Below are 27,632 nucleotides of genomic sequence, written 5' to 3'. Positions count from 1 at the left end.
TCCTGATTTCCAGGCTTAAGAAATGAACATTTAGATTCTAGGTTCTCCCACATTATAACTGTCAATACTATAAAAATAGTTGTCATGCTAAACCCCTTATCTGTGATGTGTTCAAAATTTTGTATAGACATTTGGTTTATGCATTTGATCACATTTGATCACAGGGCCCATTTGTATTCCACCAGAGGTATATCCATTCTATTAACCTGCTTACCCTTTAATTTGATGGCTTGTATAGCCAGATGCAATATTCCCAGGTACTGACAGCTCATCCTATTCAATGGCATTTGTGCAGTTTGGCACCTTAGTTCCCTCCTCCAACAGTTCTTGTGACTAACTTATCATAAGATAATACTTTCAGTCTTTAGTAAATGCCCAACATTTCCAAAAGATTTTGCATCTAGCATAGAAGAGTTATACTATAGAAGAATTATATCATTTAGATATATCAACAGTGCAAGTTTTCTGTCATCAACATAGATTTTAAAAAGTGCACAAAATGTCACTAAGATGTTGAATAAGAAAGTGGCCAGAAGGTACCCTGGCTTGATTTCTCTAGGCATGGTTTCATATGGACTCCCATCCATGATTAATTTAAATTTAATGAAGTACTAAGTAATTTAATTAGCATAATATTCTTTTTTCTACCACAAACCCCATTAAAATCAAAAGGTGTCTTTAGGTAAATAAAACTAAGTCGATTTTTACATTATGTATTTAATATGTAAAGAAAAAGATAGATGGAAACAATATAGTCAAATAGTTCAAGGCATAGTTAATAGGAATAGGGGCAGAGAAAATATAATGTAATTTTAATAGAATCATAGAGTAAAATTTTCTGTGTGGTTGCTAAGAGCTGACAATGACTTGATGGCATATAATCAATTTTAAATGAAAGTGATATGCTATTTTGGTTAGAGCTGAAACAGGAATCTTCTATGGTGTAAATGTAATTTTTTAAAAAAGTACTGAAATGATTGAGGATGAAATAGTAATACTGGAAATAGTATAACAATTTTCATGAGAATTATAGTAATGAGTTAAAGATTTGAAATAAATGATGTAAATGTTCAAGAAAAAAACACGAAAATGAAGTCAAATAGTGTGAGAAAGTTGAAAACGCTAGGGCTGCAGGTGTAGATTATATAATTGGAAACTAAAATATAAACATGGCTTGTTTAAGGAATGGCTATCAATTAATATGGGGAGTGGATCTCTCTGATGCTTAGAAGAATATTGCTTTTATAAATAAAGGTAAACATAGCAAGGATATAAACCAGGGGTGTCAAATTTGCAATGACACATCATCATGTGACATATTGCAAATTTCCCCCCCTTCGCTAAACTGGGGGTAGGGGTGGCCAGCGTGAGACACATCTGTCCCGTAATTACGCATCTGACACCCCGATATAAACAAAAGCTAGTTTGTTAAGTGGAATTATGAAGGTAGCTTTCAAAATTTGTATTCACAAAATATGAGAAGTAACAAGGAGCAAAAATTGTGAATGATAGTGTGGCTTTACTCCAGGTAAAGCATGTAAAGATAGATTTTACTTGTCCCCTCCCTGTAGCACGTATTTGTGAAACATGAATGTGAAAAAGTTTGCTGTATAAGGATTTAGAGAGACCATATAGTAAGTTGACTGGGTTTTTACTGTGTAATATTTTGCACATATACAAAGTTGAAAATTCATTGATGAATGAGATAAAAGTAGTACCTGATGCAAGTAAAACATATATTAAAATAAATGGAATTCCTTAATGAACTGAGAAGGGAATAAGAGAAAAGTCTGTGTGTCCTTCCTTGGATGTTTATTGCATTTATACATAAATGTATAATAAAGTGTAAGAAATGTATGTGGTGACATAAAACCATAAGGTGTTAGACATTAATACATTTATACTATTATATGCAGATGATTCTCTGTTGTTGGCTGAGACTATGAATGATTTGCAGTGAATATTAGACTGTATGATGCATGTGGAGTATGGATCTGAAAGTGAATGATCACAGAAAAGGTAATTGCAGTTGACAGAGAAAATGGAGTGACAAATTATGAGTTATTCAAAAAATATTCAATCTAGGCATTTGGCAACTGGCTCACACTTATGATGTGCAGCGCCCTGTGGTCATGTGATTCATGTGCCTTTCCCTGCTGGCTTTCTGCAAGCAAAGTCAGTATTTAAGCTGGCAGGGAATGCCACAAGTTGCTCATGTAAGTCTGCCCCACCTTTGCCTTCTCCCTAGTCCTGTGGGAGTTGTACTGTGCCTTGCTGGTCACCTGCACACTCTTGCACAGCCTCTATGACCCTGGCTGTGCTCATGCTGTGCCTTCCCAGCACTTGTGCACATCCTCATGTATACTCCCCCATCCAGCAGCAGCCCCCCTGAGCCCCCCTACACTTGTGACATGCCTCTCCACCATCAGTGCATTCTTATGCAACCTCCCAGGGCCTAACTACAGGGGTGGGATTCTAACAGTTCACACCTATTCACTAGAACCAGTTGTTAACATTCTAAGCAGTTCGGAGAACTGGTTGTTAGAAGAAATTACTGGCCTAATCCTGTAAGGAAGGCAGGAAGGAAACATTCTGGTGTTGCTTACAGAAACTGCCTCTCTTTTAACCCTTATTACATTCTTGGCAGGACTAGACTTCCTGTCTCAGGAACTTCTCTGGAGTTTTTTTCCCCTCCTGGTACTTTGCTTGTGTGGAGTGACCATTTAAAGTTACAATGGCACTGAAAAAAGTGACTTTTTCACATTACAACTGTTGCAGCATCCCCACAGTCATGAGAGGCCAGGTGAGGAGATGCATGCCTTGATGTGAGTGATATTGAGTTGGCCACGCCCAGCCAATAACATGACCACCAAGCTACGCCCACCAACTAAGCCACGCCCACAGAACCGGTTGTTAAAAAATTTGAATCCTACCCCTGCTTAACTACACTTGTGCAAGCTTTCCTGACTACTTATACCCCCTTCCTGGTCACTTGTATATCCATGCACACCCTCTCTCACCAACTGGCCACTTCAATCCTCACCACACTCACACAAACTTCCCTTGTGCACCATCTCCAAACCTTTGTTCTGGCCCAGGCTTCGTTCAAATTAAAAAAAACACAAACTATGTGTAAAAGCAAACCTTTTTTAATGTGACACTGAGAATTCTTTGTATTCCCAGACAAAACTCATTAAACTTAATTGTCTGAGATAAGAGCACGCCTTTCAGGATTGTAAAAGGCTGCCAAGAAACTGAAGTCCTATTACTGAGAAATATCAACCGACAGAAGTTTCAGCAAAGACAAATCAGAGTTTGCAGGGCTTGAATGGGGAATCAGAGTCTAGTGAACTTCTTTGCTTCCTGCAAAGAGCACATTCCCGAGGTCTGGTTTTTATCCCTTAGGGGAAGGGCAATCACCTCCCAGCCTTACTCCTGAGTCACCCCTCCTGCTTCAGCTGCTCTCTCCTTCTATCAGCCCTGCGCACACGTGTACTGGGAACAGACTCCCCGGGGTCCTCTGCTTTGCTGCCAGACTTCAAAGGCTCTGAAGGCAGCACCCACTCTCAGATAGTCCTGGCCCAATCCCTGCATCAGATGCAGGACCCTTGTCCAAGTCCTCGCCAGACTCCCTAACTGGTTCCCTTTCGTCTTCACTGTCAGAGACCTCTGCTGTCTGCACCCGCTGCCAGTGAACCACAACACTCTTATTAAGCCTGCACTATGCCTCCCCCACCCAATAGCAACCAGCCCAAGCCATGGCATATGCACACTGTGCTTCCTTGACCATCTGCACACTCTCTTCTTCCGCCAGCAGCAGCCACTTACCTGCCTGCGGGGCGGCTTGCAAGCTGTTTGGGTCTTGCAATTTCCTGCCAACTTCCCCACTGACTTTGATGGTTGGAAGCCAGCAGGAAGATGTGAAGTGGTGTTCGCTTAGTGACTCCTTAATGACAAGTATTTCAGGGATTGCCATTGCTAAGCATTGTGGTCACATAAGTTTGTCATTATGACCGCATTGTTTAGCACTGGAAATTCTGATCCCAACTACTATCATAACTCAAGGACACTCTGTGTAACAAAGGTGCACACATTTCATTTGTCTGAGGATTGCACTAGCTTTTGAATTGCATATGTCAGGGTGGGGGAATATTTTAAAAAATATAAAATAGGTGGAGGCGAAAATAATGATACCGTGATATTTAACATTATTTAAAAATTAAATTTCTCTCTCTCTGTTCTCCTCATCATCTTTTTTATACATGTAGGCTCTGGTGTAGATACTGTGCACATAAAACACACATATAAAGGGCATGAGAAAACATAGCACGAAGAGAAGAAGACATGGTAGATAACAGAAATCAAAGAAGATACAGAGGGATTCCACTGCACCTATGATTCTGGTGATAAAAATAAAAATGACAAAAGTTTAATCCAGCCTTCTCTAACCTGGTGGTACTTAGATGTGTTTGGACAGCTACTCCTATGATTTGTGCTACAGCTTTGATTGGTTTCAAATAACTGTATGACTACATATGTCAGTACAATTTTGAGAACTGATATTATACATATGGATCTTAATGTGAAGATAGATAATATAAATGCTTTCCACATAAACATGGAATTTGTCATCCTATCAAGAGATTTGTCCTTATTGAGTTGGGTTTTCATACTTAAAAAAAGTACTCTGGTTTTTTCTTTTTTTGAAAAGCCATTGTGTTCTAAAAGTGAGAAGATGATGTACTACATTGCTGTATGATTTAGATTTAATAAATTTAAGGATAAAATTAAATAAAAATTGTTACCTCTAATTATTAATAAATATTTTTCTATTTTTTTTGTCATGCTAAGTTTATTTTAATAACTACAATATATCTAGGTTTTCTTTCTTCACCCTTCACACGACTCATCTTTGTCTATTAGTGATGCAGGGTTTTTTATTTCAATTTAATAAAGTTAAAATTTAAAATAATTTTTTTAAAAAGCCTGGGGGTTAATATAGACTTCTAGGGAAGGCTGATCAATCTCACAACATGAACTTGTTCTTTTTGTTAAAAATGGCTATGTCCAGGACTGGAGAATATTTGACAGCTGTACCACAATTCTAGAACTCATTTCCTCACTAACTCTCTGGAAGTTCAGAGGCCTTCAGTTTGTTATCTACTTCTGATTTAAATATTTTAAATGTCTTTTCTTGCTGCTTTTGGGATACTATTTTATGTTTCTTGGTGGTTAAGCTTAAAGTTCTTACTATTGTGAACCATTTTGCATGGGCTAAGAGGTACACAACATTTTAAATTAAGAAATATTATAGAGAGCCCACTTAAAAAATATGAACATCTGCAAGCCAGAAAACTTTCCCAGTTTTTTTACTTAACATTTTCTTCCTATGAAGTTTCAGTAGCGTTTTTTCATCTTTTTTCATTTACTGACACTTGAATTGGTAAATGTGATTTTAGAAAACAAATCATTCTTTGTCATAAAAGGCAGTTGGGAACTTATATGTTTGCACCATCAGATTCTTCATTGTATTAGGTAGATTTATGGGCTTTGGAGCTTCAAATGTTTTTTCTGTATTATAAAAAAAGTGGAAAGAGTCCAGATATATGTAGATAAACACAATTAGACTTTGACACTTCAGTTTAAAAATACCAATGTGGTTCCTGCCAGAATCTTTGTCCTATTCAGGAAGAAGAGGCAATTCTGTTAATTAAATGGATGTATATACTGCATGTTGCTTCTTTATAGTAAAAGAGCATGGCCTTATCATGCCAAAGTCACTGCCATGCCATTGTTCAAAGGTCTTTCAATTCTCTGTATACAGTGATCATTCTTGGCAATAAGGTGGCATTGTGGCTAGATGGGTGCCATTCAGTGGTGGTATTCAAATTTTACTACCAGTTCTGTGCGCATGGCTTGATGGGCGTGGTGTGGCTTGGTGGATGTGGCAGGGGAAGGATACTGTAAAATCTCCATTTCCACTCCACTCAGGGGAAGGAAATCCTGTAAAATTCTGATACTGTAAAATCCCCATTCCCTCCCCATCCCACTAACCTGCTTTCCAGCTCAGTTGTCCTGGGCAACAAAAGAAGACTCAGCCAATCATCTGGGACTCTGATCATCAGGGACTAGGGAGGCAGTGAATAGATGGGTGCAGGGCCAACCAGAAGTGGTATTTACCAGTTCTCCAAACTACTCAAAATTTCTACTACCAGTTCTCCAGAACCTGTCAGAACCACCTCTGGTGCCATTATAAGATATTTTGTTGAATAGCCACTGATACCTTGAGTACTCAGTACTTGGTGTTTCCATATTTCGGGATATTGCTTTTGGAGACTAGAACTATCCACTGGTGGGAAAGAAATACTTAACCTTTGTTGTACCAATGTTTTTTGTTTCAAATTGCTTCTTCTCTGTTTTTTTCTCTGTGAAGGGAAACATATCTGGGGAGTTACATCTTTTGCATTCAGGGGAAAAAGACTGTTTAGAAGATCTGAAATACTCTCCCTCCCCTCCCCCCACTGCTAGAGAAAGAATGGGGTAGCTTTTTCACATGGCTGTTGCTCTTGAAGACTCATGTGTCTGTTTTTCATTTTTTTGAAAAAGTTCTATGAAAATCTGGATGTGTTCTGTATATTTTGATCATTTTCTCTGTGAACCAAAATATAAAAGAGAAAGAACTCGGGTAATATTGTCTGGCTCTTTCTGCAATCTATAATGATCCTGCAAATGTTTTGAACGACAGTTATTTGTTGCTTGATTACATATTTCTGGCAAATATATTTAGATACTGAATATAATCTCTTCTAAAAACCACACAAGCATGCAAATATATTAGATGTTCCTAGATCAAATGTTTTGACTGTTTATGTATGAATAGGGAGCAAAGCAGAGGTGGTATTCAGCAGGTTCTGACCAGTTCTGGAGAACTGATAGCAGAAATTTTGAGTAGTTCGGAGAAGCAGCAAATTCTGACTGGCCCTGCCCCCATTTATTTTCTGCCTCCTGAGTCCCAGCTGATCGGCTGAGTCTTCTTTTGTTGCCCTGCGCAGGAGAACGGAACTGGAAAGTAGGTTAGTGGGGTGGGGAGGGAATGGGATTTTGCAGTAACCTTCCCCTACCATGCCTACCAAGCCATGCCCATAGAACCAGTAGTAAAAATGTTGAATCCCACCACTGGAGTAAAGTCACATTGAAGTGCTCCATCCATAGTCATTCTGTCAGTCTATGATATAAGTAAGGGCTTTCATGTGTACACCTGGATACATGAAATTCTGGTAGTCCTTGATACTATATCTGTAGATCAATGTAGTGGTCAATGTCTGGAATACTCTGCCTGACTCTGTAGTTTTTTCCCCAAACCCCAAAAACTTTAACCTTAGACTGTCTACTATTGACCTCACCCCTTTCCTAAGAGGTCTGTAGGGGGCATGCATAAGCGTACCAATGTGCCTACCGTCCCTGTCCTATTGTTTCTTTTATTTTTGTTATATGTATCCATGTATTCATAACTATGTTTTTACTTATACTTATTATCTTGTAAGCAAATGACGAAGCAAATAAAATAAAATAAATAAATAAAAAAGTAGATGCTGTGGAAGGATGGAGAAGGTGTTATTCTGCATGTACCATATTAGGAGGAGCTTTTCAATGTGACCCTAGTCTTTGCTTCAATGGTGAATGTGCTAATCTTATTTCCATAAGGTCAGAATGCTCCAATGAGCAAATTAAAGTTTCTTTGTGGTCCATTTATGTTGTAATGACGAGGCAGTTGAGGTGTTTGATCATGATCAACTGAATCATGATGAACTTTATTGGAGTCTAGTCTTGCATTTATACACATTTTTAGTAATCCTCCAACATTGGTTAACTTTGGTTTCTGCTTGACTTTTGTTATTGTTCAGCATAGTAACTAACACAATTAATGATCTCTAGTCAAAGTCCAACATATGTTTACTTCCTCTCTCTAATCCTCCTTTACATTAATGACTTTGTTTGCCTGAGTTGTATTTGCTTGGAAACATTCTTTCTCTGAGGTTTGCCATCCAAGATAAGGGCATTCCTGCAATTACAACTCTACACATTTATTACCTGCTTTCCAAGTAGAAAGGCTGCTAATTATTTCTGTGTGGAAAAGGCTTGTAAATTCCTCTTGCTATTAGGTTGCTTGCACAATTATGTGCTATGTATATTTCACCTGAAAGCATATTTAGTGCTGGATGTATTTTTCTGTGGAGAGAAGAACATTGTTAATTTGGCATGAAGAGCAGTTTCATTTTCTGGTGATTTTCTATAAAGCATCAATCCTGAAATCAGCTATTTTAAAACAGTTATTTAGTGGTGCACTAAACTTTCTTGGGGCAATACTGTATAAATAAACATGTTCACATAATTTGTGAGTGTTTAGTATTTTCACAATGTAAAAATTTTCACAGTGTAAAAAGTCAAGACCCTCAGATCACCCTTGTCATTCAGACCACTTGCCAACTCCCAGTCAGGGACCCCAAGCAATAAAAAAACAAGACTGCTTTATCTTTTCCACTCATATTGATATTTGGGCTGAAACTGACTAAGCATCTCTTTTGCTTAGGAAATTAACAAATATCAAAACTATAAGAAATCTCCTCAATATATGGAAACCCTTTACATACAGAATAAGATTACCCAAATCCAGATTCATCACCCAAGACCAACAACAAGGTGAAGATTATTTCATCCCACAGGATGAGAAAACCGCATTTCCAATAGTGCACTCAATATGTGTCTTTACTGTAAAGCTATATTGACAGAATTTTGCATGAAATTTCTCTGTCTCCTGTACAGCCTGAGAAATTAGGTTGTCTTCTGAGTCTCTTGCCCTGCCCACTATCCAGTTGTGGGCTCTGCTGTCTCTTATCTGAACATTGTCTTGGCAGAAACTCTGTTCTCAGTGTCCCAAGTCTCTCAATATACCATTGGGAATAAACCATTATGTGCTCAGTCAGATGCTCTGGACATGTCTTCTTTGACAATTCAAGCCAACTTAGTTAATCATATTAGTTTTAACTCTGCTGCATGTTGTGGATTTTCAGTTATCTTGTTCCATATAGAATTACGTAGCTAAAGCATGAATGTGTACTTATTAAAAACAACTTTATAGGCTCTAAGTTTCATGAAGGATCTATAGTCCTATATGACCACTACTGCATATTAGGAATTGAATTGAAAAGATTGGCATTGGTGGGGCTGATTGGGGTAGATTGCAGGAATGATACAGAAATATAATTTTGTGTCATTTTCTTTTATTTTACATATTCATGTATTAAACTATTGTATTTTATCTTATAACTATTGTATTTTCCCTACTCTCACTTTAAACAGTTTATTTGGAATTTTATTGATAATATGTGTTTGAACCTGTACGTTGATATGGCCTATAGGATAATAATAATAATAATAATAATAATAATAATAATAATAATAATAATAATAATAATAATAATAATAATAATAGGTAGCAACAGGAATTTCAGGAAGATAGTATATTTATCCACCAACTCTTGGATTTCTAGGGTTTCAACTAATAAGTAGTTACTTGTTGTCTAGCAAAAACAACGTGTGGACAAGTGAAGCACAATGCTCTTCTGAATTTCAAAACCCTCAGTGATATCCATGAGTTTGCTTTGAGATATTTTAATAAATTTTCAAACCCACAGTGATAACTATGGGTATGTTTTGGATACTCTAATAAAATGCAAACATTTTGTCCACTTAAATTTATTGGCCATCCAACTCCAGTGGACTTGGGCTGGTGTAATATGGATTTCCTAGAAAGCTTGTGTGTGGCTTTTCTTCAAATCTCTAATGTGACCTTTAATTGATAAGCCGATTAAATACTAAATACTGACTAAAAAGATTAGCATACAGCAGATTTAATGTTGAGTGCAGTGACTGCCACAACTATCAAAATGACAAGCGGTCATCAGCTCAAACTGGCTGCCTCTCTTGACCCAGGCTGCTTTTCTAGCTGGGAATATTTGTCAGCTATATTAAACAGCTTTTGCTGCAGCTAGCTATGTAAGGCTTGCATAAGAGATCTACCAGTTTGCTTAACTCAATTTTCTGGTTTTACGTGGCAAAATGAACCCCATTCAGACTGGGCTTGCACAAAAGATTCACCTAGAAGTTAATTGGATGGCTTGTGATGCAATGTACAGGTAATCCTCAATTTACAGCGGTTCATTTAGCATTGGAAAAAGTGACTTATGACCATATTACACATTTGTAACAACTATGACTGTTGCAGCATCCCCGTGGCCACGTAACCAAACTTCAGATGCTTGGCAACTGTCTCATATTTGTGACATTTGCAGTGCCTTGGAGACATGTGATCAGCTTCTGCAGTCTTCTTACAAGGAAACTCAATGGGGAAACCAGATTCATTTAGCAACCATGTTACTAACTTAATAACTGCAGTGATTCACTTAACAACTGTAGGAAGAGAGGTCATAAAATGGGGCAAAATTGACTTCACAAATGCTTCTCTTAGCAACAGAAATTTTGGGCCAATTGTGTTCGTAAGTCAAGGACTACTCATATCATAAAAATGTAAAGTAAGGGTAAAGGTTTTCCTCTCCAGTTGTGTCTAGGGTGTGGTGCTCATCTCCATTTCTTGGCCGAGGAAGCTAGCATTGTTTGAAGATATTTTCCATGGTTATGTGGCCATCATAGCTATATATATTAAAGGCATACAGAATGTTGTTACCTTCCCACTGAAGTGGTGCCTATTAATCTACTTGCATTTGCATGCTTTTGAAGTGCTAGGTGGGCAGTTCAAACAAAAAATGATCATAAATCAATTTTTTTGATTCGCCATGAACAAGAAAGGAGTAGGGAACAGGGAGCTACACACTGCCCTTACTGATAACAAATTAAATTTTAGTTTAGGTACATATAACATAGTTAAATGCTCATTTACACAAGAACAATATGCAGTACCTTCACCAGACGCTTTCATCTTCCATCATTTGCCAATGATACATGTTGCTTACTTGTGGACATCGTTATAAACCTCTCTCTATTTTTCGTAATGCACTGTGATGCTCCACTATCAACAACCCACAAATCATGGTTTACAGTTGAATTGTTAGACATAGCTAAACTAACATTCTTCTTAGCCTTCTAGTGATTACCAGTATTCTGTCTTTTGCAGAATCTAGCTATATGCCCCCTAGCCCCACAAGAAAAACATTTCCTAACAGTACAGGCAGTTGAAGACAAATCCTCTTCTTGTGGTTTTTCCTTTCTCGGTTGGTCCCTATCCAGCCGTCTCCTTGCTTCTTCTAACAGCCTTCCGGTTATGTCAGTCAATGTCAGTTCATCTCTGGTCAGGACTTCCAGTGAAGATACGTAATCATCATAACTTTCATCCAATGAGGAAAGAATGATGCAAACTTGATGCAGCTCTGAAAATATCCATTCCTTTTCATGTAGCTCTTGAAAAGTTCTTTCCATGAAGTTCAAATGAGCTAACATATCTCCACCTTTCAGAAGACGTTTATGTGTAAGATGTATGTGTGCACCTACACTGTCATGAACATAAATCATCTTCAAATTCTCCCAACATCTAGCAGCAGACTCTTCTCCATGAATATGGACTAGCTACTGGTCACTCAGTGTTAGTCCAATTATACAAAGAGCTCGTTCGTTGTTCTGTTTAAAGTCAGCTAACTTTTTGGCATCATCCTCATTATTTGGATCCCAAGCATTCACATCCAGTGGATTCTGAACTGCAGCCCATAACCCTACGCAGAAGTAGACTGCACTTCATAGACCAGGAAACATAGTTTGTTCCATCCAACTGGGTTACAGTACTTATTTGTGCTGCAGCAGGCTGAGCTGTTCCCAACACATTGCATATATTTTTACTACCTGGCCTGGGAACATGAAATATAGTAACATTTTCCCTTTTCATTTGACTTCCCTTGTCCCCAGGTGTTACTATATTTCATGTACTGAACAGAGAAGAGTTTTGCAACAGTTTTATTTAAATGCAATAACTAGTCTCTGGGGTATCTATCAGACTCAAAGTCTATTTTAATTTACTGTCAGTGACTTGTATGTTTCTCAGAGTCCCATTGTTTTAGCATGAGATGATGAAATGCATTTGTTCATGAGTTGTATTTGCCCTCCACTTACTTGGTGTTTAGAAAATTTTCAGAAGCATCTCTTAAATGAGTATTTGAATCTTGATTTTTATTTATGGATTTAATGTTTTTTTCCTGGTTTTGTTTTTAAAATTTTATCCATACTTACCTGAATACTTACCAGATTGGGTAAATATCAAATAAATAAAATGAACCTACTGTAACAAACCTGTTGTCCCAAAAGTGCTTTTTCAAGAGGCAACCAAACTTTCTTGTTTTTCTTTGAAGATGTTTCACTTCTCATCCAAGAAGCTTCTTCAGCTCTGACTGAAGGTTGGGGAATGGAAGGCTTTATATTCCTTGTAGACAGCATTTGCATTCTTTTCAGGGGTGGGATTCTACCGGTTTGGACTGGTTCGGGTGAACTGGGTGTTATATTTGCATCTGGTTTCCCGAACTGGTATTTGAACCTACCAGCTGGCCTCACTCACCCCTCCCCTCCCTCCCAGGAGTCTCCATGTGGCCCATTTTTGATGCAGGTAAGTGCAGGGTCCACGTGGAGGGGAAAACGGCCCTCCCAGAAGTACCAGAAGTCATGAAATGGTCCTGTTTCCAGCTTCTGGAGGGCCTCCAGAGTCCAGGAGAGGCTGTTTTTGCCCTCCCAGAGGCCCAAGGGAAGCATCTGGACCCTTGGGAAGACAAAAAATGGCCCTCCCGGAAGTACCAGAAGTCATGAAACGGGCTTGTTTCTGGCTTCCGGAGGCCTCCAGAGCCTGGAGGAGGCCGTTTTCATCCTCCCAGAGGCCAGAAGGAAGCCTCTGGACCCTTGGGAGGGTGAAAAATGGCCCTACCAGAAGTTCTGGTAGGCCACGCCCACCATGGCCATGCCCACCTAGCAACTAGGCAGGAGACCAGTTGCTGGAATTTTTGAATCCCATCCCTGATTTTTTTAGAGAGCCGTAATGCCATTTGGAGATTTATCTGTGTCCTCAGGGTCACCTGAGTAGTACAAATGGATGTGGAGCCTTCTTGGAACTGCTGCAAGGACTGGAGATAGATGATGTTGTTTCACATCCCTCTGTTGAGAGAGGCTGTTCAGTTTTGACATAGACGGTCTCTTTCAACTTGGGTTGTCTCTATCCAAAATGTGGACTTTGCTGTCTTCAAAAGAGTGGCCTTTGTGTTTTAAATGCAGATGGGCTGCTGAATTTGTCCTGATGAGTTTGTTGTCCTATGTCATGCCATGCATTTATGAAGTGGTTGTTTTGTTTCCCCAATGAACAGGTCTGCGCATGTCTCACTGCATTATGCTGAGTACACCATGTTGCTCAGTTTATATCTGGGTAGTTTATCATTGGGGTAGACAAGCTTCTGCCTTAGTAGTGGCCTCAATGACTCTCTAAAAGTCCAGCTGTCTGCAAGAAATATAAATTCTTCCATTACTCACCATCCAGTCAGAGCTGAAGAAGCTTCTTGGATGAGAAGCAAAAGTCTTCAAAGAAAACAAAAAAAAGAAAAGAAAAGAAAAGCAAGACAGACCAGTTGCCTCTTGAAAAAGCACCTTTGGGACAACTATCATCTCAATAACTGAAAATCTCCATAGATATTTAACAAACCTGTTGATTTACCAATAGTTGTATCACAGGAAGCCTCAATTCTAAATTGAGTATGGGAAATGTTTTTCCTAAAAAAATGTTTAGACTTTTAAATAGGTACATTATTTCCTGGGTTATATTGCAAATTAAAAGTGATAAATACAGGTAGCCCTCGACTTACAACAGTTCATTTAATGACTGTTCAAAGTTTCAGCATTGAAAAAAGTGACATGACCGTTTTTCATAGTTACGAACTGCAACATCCCCATGATCATGTGATTAAAATTCAGATGTTTGGCAATTGATTCATACTTATGACCTTTCCAGCACCTCAGGATCATGTGATCACATTTTGCAACCTTTTCACAAGCAAAGTCAATGGGGAAGCCAGATTCACTTAACAATCAGATTACTAACTTATCAACTGCAATAATTCACTTAACAACTGTGGCAAGAAAGGTTGTAAAATGGGGGAAAACTCACTTAACAAATTCTCACTTAATAACATAATTTTTGGGCTCAATAGTGGTTGTAAGTCAAGGACTATCTATGCTGCCTTCCTGCATAATTAAAAAAAATATTGCTCATATATTACTTTTGTGTCTGCTTTTTTGCAGTTTGTTCGTATTCTCTGATCCAGATCTAATCCAGAGAAATGGTAAGGCTTTAATTGTGTCCTGCAAAATGTTGTTTCCTGGGAAAATACAAATCCAAAAAATTTACAAAGGAGTTTCAAGTGACTATAGGTCACCAACAGATAGTTTAATTAATTCAAACTTTTTAAACCTTCCTGTTCTGCCAGAAATATTCCTACAGTAACTTAGGAGTGATTAATAGCAAAGATGTCTGTGTTCAGGGATACAAGCTATGTACAACACCAAAAGAAAAATGGATGAGCAGGGAAGCAAAAGTTCTTAGAGCAGGGCTGCCAAACTTGTGGCCTGTGGCCCGCGTCATACACTGGCCACGCCCATGCGTGGTTTAGCGAAGGGGAAAAAATCATGAAACATCATGTGATGCAACCATGACGACATGAGTTTGACAACCCTGTGTTAGTGTTTGGGGATAAACCCCCTAGCAGAGTGTGCAGCAGCAGTCAAGCCAGGCAGGCAAATGAGAGAGAGAGTGGGCCCAAGAGTATACACACACTGAAGACAAAAACACTGTTTGTAGTTTTAAAATAGTTATTTAATACACACAGAGATTAAGAAGTGTCATTCAGTCCATATATCATTATCCAGTATATCCATCCAGTTATCAAGTCCATTAACAGTAAATACAATGTCTTTATCTGCTTGTAAATCTTCTCCTCCCGATACCTTTATCTCAAGGACAACGCTGAATCCTCAGCTCACCAGGCAAACAGTCCTTGTGTTCAGTTGAAATGGTATCTGGCACAGTAGCCTTCCAGAGTAAGCAGATAGACGTTCCAGCACAGCAGGCGGCAGACCAGGAACAGAAACCAGGTGCATCCAGAAGCCGGGGTCTATTACGTTTCCCCTCCTACCTATATTGCTGCCTGCAACCGCACCCACAATGACATTGCAGTTTCTTGCTTAAAGCTACATGACACTTAATCCTAGGTTTACATATTTATTCAACCCAAACCAGTTGGAGTATCCATATACCCAACATTCTCCCCTTTTGGGTGACATAAATATATAACCTTTACATTCTAAATCCATATTTTTCACAACTCTCTAGATGCTTAATAGCACCTTGGGCTTTAGTAAAATGATCAGCTACATTGTCCTCCGACATGCAGTACTCCAGCTGTATCAATTTACTCTGTACAGATTGTCTTACATTAAGATACCTCAAATCTGTATGTTTACTTCTCGTTTTAACTGCAATATTAGTGGCCATTTGAATTGCTGCCTGATTATCTTCATGTACAACTACAGGGTAATTTACAGTTATACCCATATCCTTCAACATTTGTTTGTACATAATCAACTCAGTACACAATAAAGATAAACAGGAGAATTCTGCCTCCATAGTAGACAAACTTATATGCTGTTGCCTTATAGACTTCCAGCCAATTAATGTCTTACCCAGCATTATGGCTGTTCCTGAAGTCGACTTTCTAGTATCTCTTTCTGCTGCAAAACTAGCATCTGCATAAGCACTCAATATGAGATCACCTTTTGGTTCTAAATACAGTGCATAGTGTAATGTTCCTTTAAGATATCTTAGGATTCTTTTCAATGCTATCCAGTGACATTGAAGCGGATCATTATTGTGTCGTGCCAGCTGATTAATACTAAAAACAATATCTGGCCTTGACCAATTGCTAATATATGATAAGCTACCAATCAAAGATTGATACAGTTCCTTATCACATTTGGGACTTTGAGTATCCATTTTGCAAATATCCTGACTCATTGGAGTCTTTGCAGGCTTACAAAGTTCCATCTTATAATCTATTAGCAATTTAGATATCTTATCTTCCTGAGATATCCTAAAACCTTTCTGTGTTCTCACTATATTCAATCCTAGATATCTCTTTATCTCCCCTAATTGCTTGATTTTTATCTTCTTGGCTAATGATGCAATTATTTCATTTGCTTCATCATTAGTTTTAGTTATCAGAGCAATATCATCAGTAAACAACAATAATAATGATATTTTCCCATTCTTTTCTCTCTTAAATAGACATGGGTCGGCTAAACCAGCTTTAAACCCTATATTGGTCAGTTCCTTTACAATATACTGGTTCCATTCATAGCCCGATTGTTTAAGACCATAAAGGCTCTTCTTTAATAACCAACAATCATTATTATTATTATTGTCATCCTTAAATCCATTAGGCCTTTTCATATAAACAGTATGTCTTAGTGGAGCATGCAAGTAAGCAGTTTCCACATCTAAATGGTTAACTATATATTGCTTGCTTGCTGCCCACACTAATGCTGCCCTTAAAGTTGCTGCTTTCAGACTAGGTGCAAATACTTCATCATAGTCTTTTGCACTTTGTCTAAAGCCTTGGGCTACTAACCTTGCCTTATGGATTGTGTTTCCATCCTTATCTGTTTTTATTTTAAAAATCCATTTGCAGCCAATGGGTTTTTCATTACTAGGTAATCTCACGTTTTCATACACCTTCATATCCTTCAAAGACTTCAATTCTTTATTTATTGCTGCATACCACTTTTCTTTCTCTTTAGAAGGATATCTTTTAATCTCATCCACAGTATTTGGGATTCTATTTTCCTGACACACTGTATTAGCCTGGTATCTATCAGGCGGTTTAGAAATACGTGTAGTCCTTCTGGGTATTACTGGGCTTGGTTGAGTTACTACCTGTTCCTCATCCTCAGCTATTTCTTCCTCTAGGGGCTCTACTTCATCCTGTACTTCTTCCTTTACATTATTTTTAAAGTTACAGGGATACTTAATGGGATTTCTGTATGATTCAATAACCACCTCGTTATTGCTATCCTGTTCTAACTTATCCCATCCTACGTGCTCTAGAAATTGGGCATTAGCACTACATAACACCTTAGATGTGCCTTTCTCCCAAAATCTATATGCCCTATGGTTAGCTTGATAACCAACGAAGAAAAATTGTTTAGCTCTATGTTGCCCTTTACGCCTGAGTTGTGTAGGGATATGCACCCATGCTGGTGCACCAAATGTGTGCAGGTAACTCAGATCAGGCTTCCTGCCATGCCACATGGTGAATGGTATTTCACCAGTAGTTGAGTTAACCACGTTATTTAATAAATGATTAGCACACATTGTGGCCTCCCCCCACAAAGAATCAGGTAACCCAGAATCAGTTAACATAGTACAGGTCATCGCCTGCAATGTTTGGCCTCGCCTTTCAATAAATGCATTGTGCTGTGGTCTGTATGGTGCAGATGTCTTATGAGCTATTCCAGCTGCCTTTAACCTATTCTGGAATTTGCTATTAACAAATTCCGTGCCATTATCTGTCACCAGGGTTATAATTTGCCGTTTGGTTTTTCTTTCAGCAAACTTTAACCAGTTGAAGAAATGTTGATATGTTTCAGTTTTGCTTTTCATTAGGTAGCAAAACCCATATCTAGAGTAATGGTCCATAATGCTCAGTATATATCGAGCACCCCCCATACTGGGTTTCTTTGGACCTATAATGTCTGCAAATACTACTTCTAAAGGTTCTGTAGTTTTGAAACCATTTAGCCTATTTGCAGGCATTATTTTACTCTTATCTTCACAACAGACATTACAACGCAAATACTTATCACAGGGTTTTAACCTTATTCCTTCAGATAACTCCACTGTACGTTTTAGCATTTTAAAATTCACATGCCCCAAACGTATATGCAATAAATGGATACATTCATCATGAGGCTTGATATTATTAAATACAGTCTGTGCCTCCCCTTTCTTACTGTCATGTAAGACATATAATGCTCCATTTAAAGCTGCAGTTACCTTTTTGCCATCTCTTTCCAGTATGCACTTATTATTCTTAAATGTAACCACATATCCTAGTTTATCTAATACTCTTACAGAAAGTAAGTTCATCTTTAACTGTGGTACATATAACATTTTTATATTCTGCTTTAAACATGGACAATAAGCAATACCTTCACCCTTGGCCTTGAGGTGCCAACCATTGGCAAGTGATATACGTTGTGAGCTTGTAGACATTTTTATAAACTTTGTCTTATCTCTCGTGATGCAGTGGGATGCTCCACTGTCCACCACCCATATATCATTCTTCATATCACAATTGCCAAACATGGCCAGTTCAAAGGATTTCTTTGGCTTCTTAACATTCTGGCGTTTTACTTTTCTGCAGAATCTTGCCAAATGTCCTCTGCCTCCACAATTAAAACACTTTTTAATTGTGTATGCCGTCGAAGATAACTTCTCTTCTTCCGGGTGCTTTCCTTTACACAGCTGGTTTCTTTCAGGCTTTGAAGATAATTTCTCTTCATTATTAGTCTTATCTTCCCTCAGCTGGTCACGTTCAAATCTTCTTCTGGCTTCTTCTAATAGCCTGCCGGTTATCTCAGTTACTGATAAACTGTCTTTTGGTAATACCTCTAATGCAGTCACAAAATCATCATAGCTTCGATCCAGAGAAGACAGTATAATGTATACTTGTTGCAACTCATTAAATATAAGCTCTTTTTCTTGCAATTCTTGAAAAATGCTTTTCATACAGTTTAAATGAGTTAACATGTCTCCATTTATCTCAAGATGTGTTCTAAACAGCTTCCGTGTAAGATTGATATGAGCTCCTACACTGTCTCGAACATAAATCCTTTTGAGATTCTCCCAGCAGTCTGCAGCATTTTCCACTCCACAGATATGAATGAGTTGCTGGTCAGACAGGGTGAGACCTATGATGCACAAAGCCTGTTCATTCTTTCGTTCATAGTCCTGTATCAGTTTATAATACTCTTCATTATTAGGATTTAAGTTAGATACATCTGGTGGGTTTGTTATTATGTTCCACAAGCCTTCTCTTCGTAGCAGTAAACTACATTTCATTGACCATGAAACATAGTTTGTTCCATCTAGTCTGGATATCATGGACAGACTTGGCAAACTTACTTGTGCCATTGCTCTGCAGAAAAATAACTATTCAACAAACAGTTTGTCTTTACAGCAATGTACAACTCACCCCAAAAACTCTAACTGCTATAACCTGGTTAGTTAGACTGTGCACTCTGCTGGGCCCATAACCAATGTTAGTGTTTGGGGATAAACCCCCTAGCAGAGTGTGCAGCAGCAGTCAAGCCAGGCAGGCAAATGAGAGAGAGAGTGGGCCCAAGAGTATACACACACTGAAGACAAAAACACTGTTTGTAGTTTTAAAATAGTTATTTAATACACACAGAGATTAAGAAGTGTCATTCAGTCCATATATCATTATCCAGTATATCCATCCAGTTATCAAGTCCATTAACAGTAAATACAATGTCTTTATCTGCTTGTAAATCTTCTCCTCCCGATACCTTTATCTCAAGGACAACGCTGAATCCTCAGCTCACCAGGCAAACAGTCCTTGTGTTCAGTTGAAATGGTATCTGGCACAGTAGCCTTCCAGAGTAAGCAGATAGACGTTCCAGCACAGCAGGCAGCAGACCAGGAACAGAAACCAGGTGCATCCAGAAGCCGGGGTCTATTACGTTTCCCCTCCTACCTATATTGCTGCCTGCAACCGCACCCACAATGACATTGCAGTTTCTTGCTTAAAGCTACATGACACTTAATCCTAGGTTTACATATTTATTCAACCCAAACCAGTTGGAGTATCCATATACCCAACACCCTGTCTTGGTGTCATCATCTGAAAACCGTTCAAAGAGTTGGATCCCATTAGATCTTATATTGCAGTAGATTTCATGGAATAAGTCTCCCTTTAAATTTTCTTCTGCTACAGTGGTTGCATATAATGTAAGGCAGTTATGAATGAACAATAGGAGGTGTGGCCACTGTGACATTGGAGAACTTTACTCCTGATCTCCTATAGTTGACTTCAGGATACTTATTCCTTTTCTCTTTTCCTTGGCTGGGATGCTGAAATGGAAGATATATTATTAAAGGGCATGAAATGCTACTTCCTTGACATACAGGTAGTCTGTCAGCATTCCAAAGAAACTCCCCAATTCCATTCAACAGTCAAAGTCCGTCCAAGTAAGAATTTATTAAAGAAGTTGTGTTGGCACATCTGGGGAAACCCGAATCTGAAACTTCCGGGTTTCAGAGTGAAAATCAAAGATCCATCCCTGCACCCATCAGTCCATCACATGGCCCAATCAAACATCATTCTAGCTGAAGCCAAACCTTTGCCTGCTCCCATCCAGGTTAAGATGACATGTCCTTGACTTTTGAGAATAATGTTGTTGAGCCTAATCTACTATCACTAAGAATTCCCCCCTCCCAAATTCCCAGGCACTAACTATAGCAGCCTCAAAGCTTCTAAGAAAATATACGGCTAATACAAATTTGGCTTCCATGGCTGACATAGTCTTTAACTTGCAAACATTCATTTACCACCATTTGAAATTACAACAGCACTTTAAAAAGTAACAACTGGTCCTCGTATTGATGACCGCTGAAGTAGCCCCATGGTCATGTGATCAAAATTCGAGCACTTGGTAACTGGTATGTATTTATGATGGGTACAACATCCTGGGGTCATGTGATCACAATTTCATCATCTTTTTTGTGGGCATCTGACATCAAAGTCATTAGGGGATGCTAGATTTGCTTAATGACAGTATAATTTGTTTACCAATTACAGTGATTTGCTTAACGATTGTGGCAAAAAAGGTCATAAACTTGAGCATGACTTATTTAACACCCACTTCATTAGTAATGGAAATTCTGTTACCAATTGTGGTTGTAAATTGAGGAGTACCAAATAGATGAGGGGAGAAGATAGTTGTCTTTATAACAGTCCATAATACAGTTGGTTCAACAGGTTCCTAAAGAAGATCCCTGAATATTGAGAATTGTTCTTACTAATGAAAGACAGTCAAAGACTATACCTCTCTGTGTTCTACAGGTCTACAGTATCAATGACATACAGATGAACTTTTAAATGTATAATCTTTTTTAAAAGATTGGCTCAAATTATTCACCATGTTGGCTGAGGATGCTGGGTTAAACTACATCTGACTGATAAGTTGTTTGGCCCAACACACACACAAAACACACACACATACACACAAACTTTATTTTTAAAAATATTTTTGTATCAGTCTTCTCTTTGCTAAACCACCCCCCAAACTTAAAAAAGTTATTAAAATTGTTTATTGCTAGAATTAGTTTTAATTGGAACATATTGCATGTTGTTTCTTTTGTAGGTCGACGGTATGAGGGCAGTGTGAAGCCCAAAATTAATTTACAACAAGTAGCAATAACACAGGTATGGAGACACCAGAAAACTGGATCGTAAGTTCTTACATGACAATATTTTCTTTCCAAGTCATGTAGCATATTTATGTTCCTTGACCAAATTATTTTCAGTGTTATACAGTATATTGCACCTGGATTGTAAATCTGTATGATTTATACATATATCTTTTATATATATATATATTGATGATACCAGATACATTCATTGTATGAGTTGGTCTTGCAAGATTTGTCCGTGCAGGACAATTTTTACTCTAGTACGAACTCCACTGATTGCAGAAGTAATGTCACATATCAAAAATTAAAAATAAAAAGAAAGGAAAAGAAAAAAGAAAAACAAAAGAAAAAGAGACTCAGTTGAAGGTTTTCTGCAAGAAACTCTGGATAACACATTTATTGGTACTTAGGAATATCTGGTATATATTTTGCATTTTTGTAAATGTTGTTCTATTCTGAATATCAGTAGTTTCCAATTTTTCACAGAAAGTATTCTAGAATTCTATTACATTTATTTATTTTTTGTTTGTCTTAGTAGTTACAGGTTGTCTTTGACTTAGGGCCACAACTAGAGTCCAAAATTTCTGTTGCTAAGTGAGACATTTATTAAGTGGATTTTGCTCCATTTTATGACCTTTCTTGCTACAATTGTTAAGTGAATCACTGCAGTTGTTAAGTTAGTAACACTGTTGTTAAATGAATCTGGCTTCCCCACTGACTATGCTTGTCATAAGGTTGCAAAAGAGGAACACATAACCGTAGGACACTGCAACCATCATAAATATGAGTCAGTTGCCAAATGTCTTAATTTGGATCACATGACTATGGGGATGCTGCAACAGTTGTAATGGTCATAAGTGATTTTTTTCCAGTGCTGTTGTAACTTCAAATGATCATTAAACGAACAGTTGTAAATTGAGAAATGCCTGTACTTATCAAATAATTGACCCCCACCCATGCCTCTGTGTTATTTTCTGCTATGTTGTAATGGCATGTGTTGTCTGCTGACACAAGTATGTACAATACTCTCTGATACAATTGTGGTGGCAGGGTGTTCTAGATCATCCATGTACCAACTCTCCTTCTAAACCCTCCCGCATTCCTGCTCAGTGTGCTACCACAATCCAATTTATTCAAGAGAAATTCTTTTCTGCACTGGTTTAATCTGTACAGAACAAAATTGTCTGAATTCAACAACAATAATGTGGCATAACCTGTGACTTTTCTCAGTAGCTTAGCCAAATATGCTGGGATAAAATTTAGAATGAACGGACTGACTCAGAAAGAAATTCAAACTTTTTAATACGTATAAAATTATGCAATTATTGGGAGTGAAAGACAAAGCGAGAAAGGAGAATTGAACAGTTAATTAACTAATTCCTTCAGTTCTTCCACTTAGGAAAATATACACAGAACAAAAGCAGATAGAAACATAGTATAACAAAATAACAAAAACAAATGAATTTCTAACAACTCAGATAATTTCTTCTGCTCTTCCTATGAGAGAGAAAGGTGTAACAAAAAACAGTCTTTCTACTCTCTTTTTAAAGCCAACTTGAAAGAGTTGAATTTCTTGGCTCCTGATTGGTACTTCAGATCTTATTTTACAGGACTTCGATGTTCTCTGCCAGTTTTCTAGATTTACAGAATGTAGGTTTCATTGACATACCACATTTGTGTTTTCCTTCATCTTTTTTGTGTCTGAGCCTGTTGAGATGGGATTTCTCTTGTGCATTTGTGCTATCTCCTGAAATTTCCAGAATCTCATTTTTAAAATTGGTACCCTACATAATGTTAAAAGATGTAATTTTGTTTAGATTTTGATTAAAAATACCCACAAATTCAATGTCTGAATTAGCTGACATGTAATAAATTTCATGCTCATAACCAGCTGAATAAATCTTTCCACTATTATTAACATAAATCAATGTCTTCTTGTGTCTAGATGGGTAAAAATAAGGGTTCATATCTCAAGCAATTCATATGGAGATATTTATATTTTTCCACATTAATTGTACAGTGTTTCACTAATGCAATATTTCACTAATAGCACTTATGCCATTTCACTCTAGCAATAGTAATTTAAATCATATATTTTTTTAAAAAACTGTTCAATAAGCTTTGTCTCCACTAATATTAGACACTTATTACAAAGGCTATTCGTATTTTTTAAAAATATGCTTTTTAACTTATGTATTAGGGATGAACAGAAATTATAATTTCTTATGCTGTTTTATACGGAGGGCTTGTCTTCCTGTTAGACAGAATTTTAATACCCACTCTGAAGCAGGATATTGCTAATTGTTTACTTTCTTATTATTATAGTCAGAATTTAGATTTTTTGCAATTTTGGATGGGCTCCATCTCAAAGCAAAGCATTTTGGACTAGCCTTGACAGCAAGTCATTAATGGAGTTGACTTTATGTTGCTCTGGTGTCTAGTAATTCAAAATTAAGCATTAGTAGTATGTTAAAGGGAAAACACTAATTGTTATTTCTTACTTGGTTGCATGCAGATTGGCAATTACAATGTAAGCACTAAAGAAAACTTGGAGAAAGAATCTATGATTCACAGCCACTACAGTCCAGTGAATGTTACCTTTAATGGAAGCCCCTGTATTCTATTCTGGGCCAGAAGGATCATGATTAAATTTCAGAACCATACTCAGTTGGATCTAACAGACAAAACATTCGGTGTTCATGCATCGGTGGATGTTGCTGATTCAAATTGCAGTGAAGAAAATGCAATGTAAGATTTATGGAGATTATCAATCATCCAGGTTGTGCTTGTCCCAAAGGTGTTTTTTTCCAAAAGGCGATGGATGGGACTTCCTTGATTTTTTTTCTTTGAAAATTTCTCACTTCATGTCCAAGAAGCTTCGTGGATGAGAAGTGAAATGTTTTCAAACAAAAAACCAAGAAAGTCCAGTTGCTTTTTTTGAAAAAAAAAAAACAAAACCTTTGGGGCAATGTAAAATTGTACCCACTGTGGAGATTTCCTAGGGCTGAAATAAAATTAGATTTTTTTAAAAAAAAATCAACAATGCAGTGTCCTTGTGGCAGTGAAATGTCGAGCACTGAATTTAATGGCTTTGAATGTTCTCAAATATTCTACTTGTTGGAGCAATAAAATTGATGAATGCTTGCCATCCTATGCTTGTCAGAGAGGTAAATATGCCAGGCTGTCTGTGTTGTAACTTTCATATAACCCAAGAAAGAAAGAAAGAGATTGTGAGATAGATTGAAAAGAATAGCTTTTGTGACATGTAGAAGCTAAGGACTAGACCCATGTAGTTAGATATATTTATAGAAGCCTATGCTAAAATTAATTTGATAATCTTCAATGTATCATAATATCCCATGTCTGTGGCAAATGCAGTTCATTTTAAGTCTAATTGTTGTCTGTTCATGAACTGTAACCATGAAATGTAGCTGTAATTCAATTTTATTATGAATGGAATATAGCTATTACTAGGTACCCTCACTAATATTATCCTGAGGTCCTGTGAATCCCTAAATAAGCAACTTTGGGCACAGTTGCTGGCTTTTATTCAAACATTTATTGTAATATAAGAGCTTGGCGCAAGCAAAGTGCCACTCTAGTGCATTATAGGGACAATTTTTTTGCACCAGGTTATGATTTGGATGAGCAATGTATCAAGAGTGCATATTGTGCCATTACCAAGCTCTGCTCCTTATGTGTGTTGTGATGGTAGCATGCAACCATCTTCAATGAATTTAAATTTAACGACATTCTCTTCTTCTCTTCTTTCTCTTTCAATGCTGAATAGTTCTTGATTTAATTGTCCTTTTCCATCTAGGCTTTCACTTAATTTTGGTGACATTGACAATTTGAAAGGATTTGTTATCAGGTATGTTTTCAAATATTAATCTCCTCAGCATTATTACATTAAAACCATACTATTAGCCTATCTCCATTATGATAATGTTAAAATGTGAGAACATGCCACTGTTGCAATAAAAGCAACTCTTTTACAATGCAACAGAAGCGAGAATCTGTCAGAATTAAAGACCATTCATTTCACTATTCCTCAGTTGAAATTACCAGGACTTAACAGTGCTTAATTTTGGAAGGCAATGTCCATAGGCACAGTTGGATGTTATCAAAATTTAAGAGAATAATTGCAAATATAGTTAACATATCTCACCTTGGTGCATTGTAGACACCATTTGTTAGGAGCAAATACTTCATTATCCCTCACTATGCTTTTATTTAACCTAATTTTTGTTGTCTTAATGTTTTAATGAAAATGTATTTTTATGATGTTTGATAGTTCTGTTATCTTATTTTGCAATATTATGTATGCTGTGCTGGGCTTTCAGTTTAAAATATGTACATATGAATTTTCAAAATTCCAAATTGCTCTAGGAAATTTTGCTTACAAAGGTGATATATGTATTTTACATATTAATATATGTAAATTAGTGCACTACATGTACATCCAGTAAGATTTATCATCTTATTTTTCTAGTCTTTAATTTAGACAATGTTTTTAAAGTACCAGACACACAAAATGTCAAGGCTGTTTATTTATCTAGAAATGTATTTACAATAAGTTTTAAAAGGAATATTTGCAAACAGCAACAACTTACTCCGTCCTTTTTTTCCATTATCTTGATTTTCTGGCAGTTTAGAGTATTTTTAGTGTTTAACAGGGAAAACGAAGACTTGAAAGACATAAATTTTGGATCAACTATAATGCAATAATAATACAAAGTTGGTATATCTTTATAAGATTTATTTACAAATATAAACAAAAGGTGGCACGATTCACTGCAATTATTTTTCTGATTTCCCCTGGTAGATTCATTCTGACAAACAGTTACTACAAGCTCTCCATTCAAAATTGGTTTACCTTACACAGAATCCAGCTTATTTACAATCAATCTGTACAAGCAACATTCAACGCAACACGAATACATGCACCAGCAATCTATTCTTATCACTGTGAACATGTCAGCAACTTGCAGAGATATGATGCACTATTAACACCCAGCTCTCCAAACGATGCAGCCAAGCACTGGGAAGTTACTTTTATTGACTTTCAGGTAATGTGTGGGAAAGCCAACTGAGGCCTATAAGCAAATACTTAGAAGGCTAGATCTGTCCAGTAAGGAAACTTAAAGATTATGTGATTTTCAGATAGAGGTAAATAAGTAAACATTGAATAAGAAAAATGCAGTTGCTTTGTTCTTATAAACTTGCAACGGAAGTCTAAGAATTATTCAGAATTCTCTCTCACTGTGTGCAATAAATGTCTCCAGTCATTAGGTATTAGCTGCCACACTGTTGGGGGCCTAACTATTGTCCTCTTTCAAAACCTGCATGTATGAACTTTTGAGATTTTATATACAAGATGATTGATAAAAGTATCAATAAATTTCCCAAAAGAATGGTTGCCTGTATCCTAAATGTAAATTGGGGAGTAAGAACATGAGATGATCTAGGACATAATAAAGTTTGAATTATAATATAAAAGCATTTCGTTAAAAGTAACTATTTATTCTAGGCTGAGTATTCTTAGAAATGCATATTAGTCTTACGGTACGCAGGGTTATAAATATGCTTCCTCCTGAAAATTCTGGTATCACCATGTTGAAATTATATTTTTCTTATTATAGTAAGTTGATAGACTATATTAATGAATTACATGATCAGAACATTACTGTTTGTTTATTGTTTTCCCAACTAGATGTTGTGATAAGATAAAGTGGAAAAGGCATTTACCAGGATATCTAGTTTAAGCTTTTATCTTATTGATTTGGTTTATGTAGTTTGGGGATGGTTCAATCTGTGTCAATGTGACACTTGAGGAAGTTGCTGAAATTTTCAAAAAGGAGTAAACAAGCTTTTCAAGGAGAAAAAAAGTGCAACTGTTTCCACAGCAGGGATGTCTGCAGACGGTGGTTGAAAGAGTCAGTTTGGTAGCCATGACAGTGTGATTGAAGCTCAGACAGTTTTCATGTGCATTGCACAGAATGGTTGACTCTGTTTTAATAAGGTTTATCTTCTTGACCCTGAAATTACA

The 27,632-nt window shown here is 37.2% G+C and overlaps 1 protein-coding gene across 4 annotated transcripts in view; it reads left to right on the top strand.

The window, feature by feature from the left end:
- LOC113445011 (V-type proton ATPase subunit S1-like protein) overlaps nt 1–27,632 on the top strand; it is a 31,114-nt gene that overhangs the window by 1,974 nt on the left and 1,508 nt on the right. For 2 of the 4 annotated variants that reach the window (XM_087927105.1, XM_087927108.1), the window contains exons 2-6: nt 14,338–14,378; nt 21,535–21,596; nt 24,099–24,331; nt 25,404–25,454; nt 26,409–26,652. In XM_087927105.1, the coding sequence (XP_087783231.1) occupies nt 14,338–14,378; nt 21,535–21,596; nt 24,099–24,331; nt 25,404–25,454; nt 26,409–26,652 (631 nt within the window). Of the gene's footprint in view, nt 1–14,337; nt 14,379–21,534; nt 21,623–24,098; nt 24,332–25,403; nt 25,455–26,408; nt 26,653–27,632 lie in introns of all 4 variants that reach the window. The other 2 variants (XM_087927106.1, XM_087927107.1) reach the window with 2 other exon arrangements.

This window comes from Pseudonaja textilis, chromosome 2 (genome assembly GCF_049901715.1).
Source record: "Pseudonaja textilis isolate UNSWEBS1 chromosome 2, rPseTex1.2, whole genome shotgun sequence".
Classification (NCBI taxonomy): Eukaryota; Metazoa; Chordata; class Lepidosauria; order Squamata; family Elapidae; genus Pseudonaja; species Pseudonaja textilis.
This window is presented reverse-complemented; position numbering and strand designations above follow the sequence as displayed.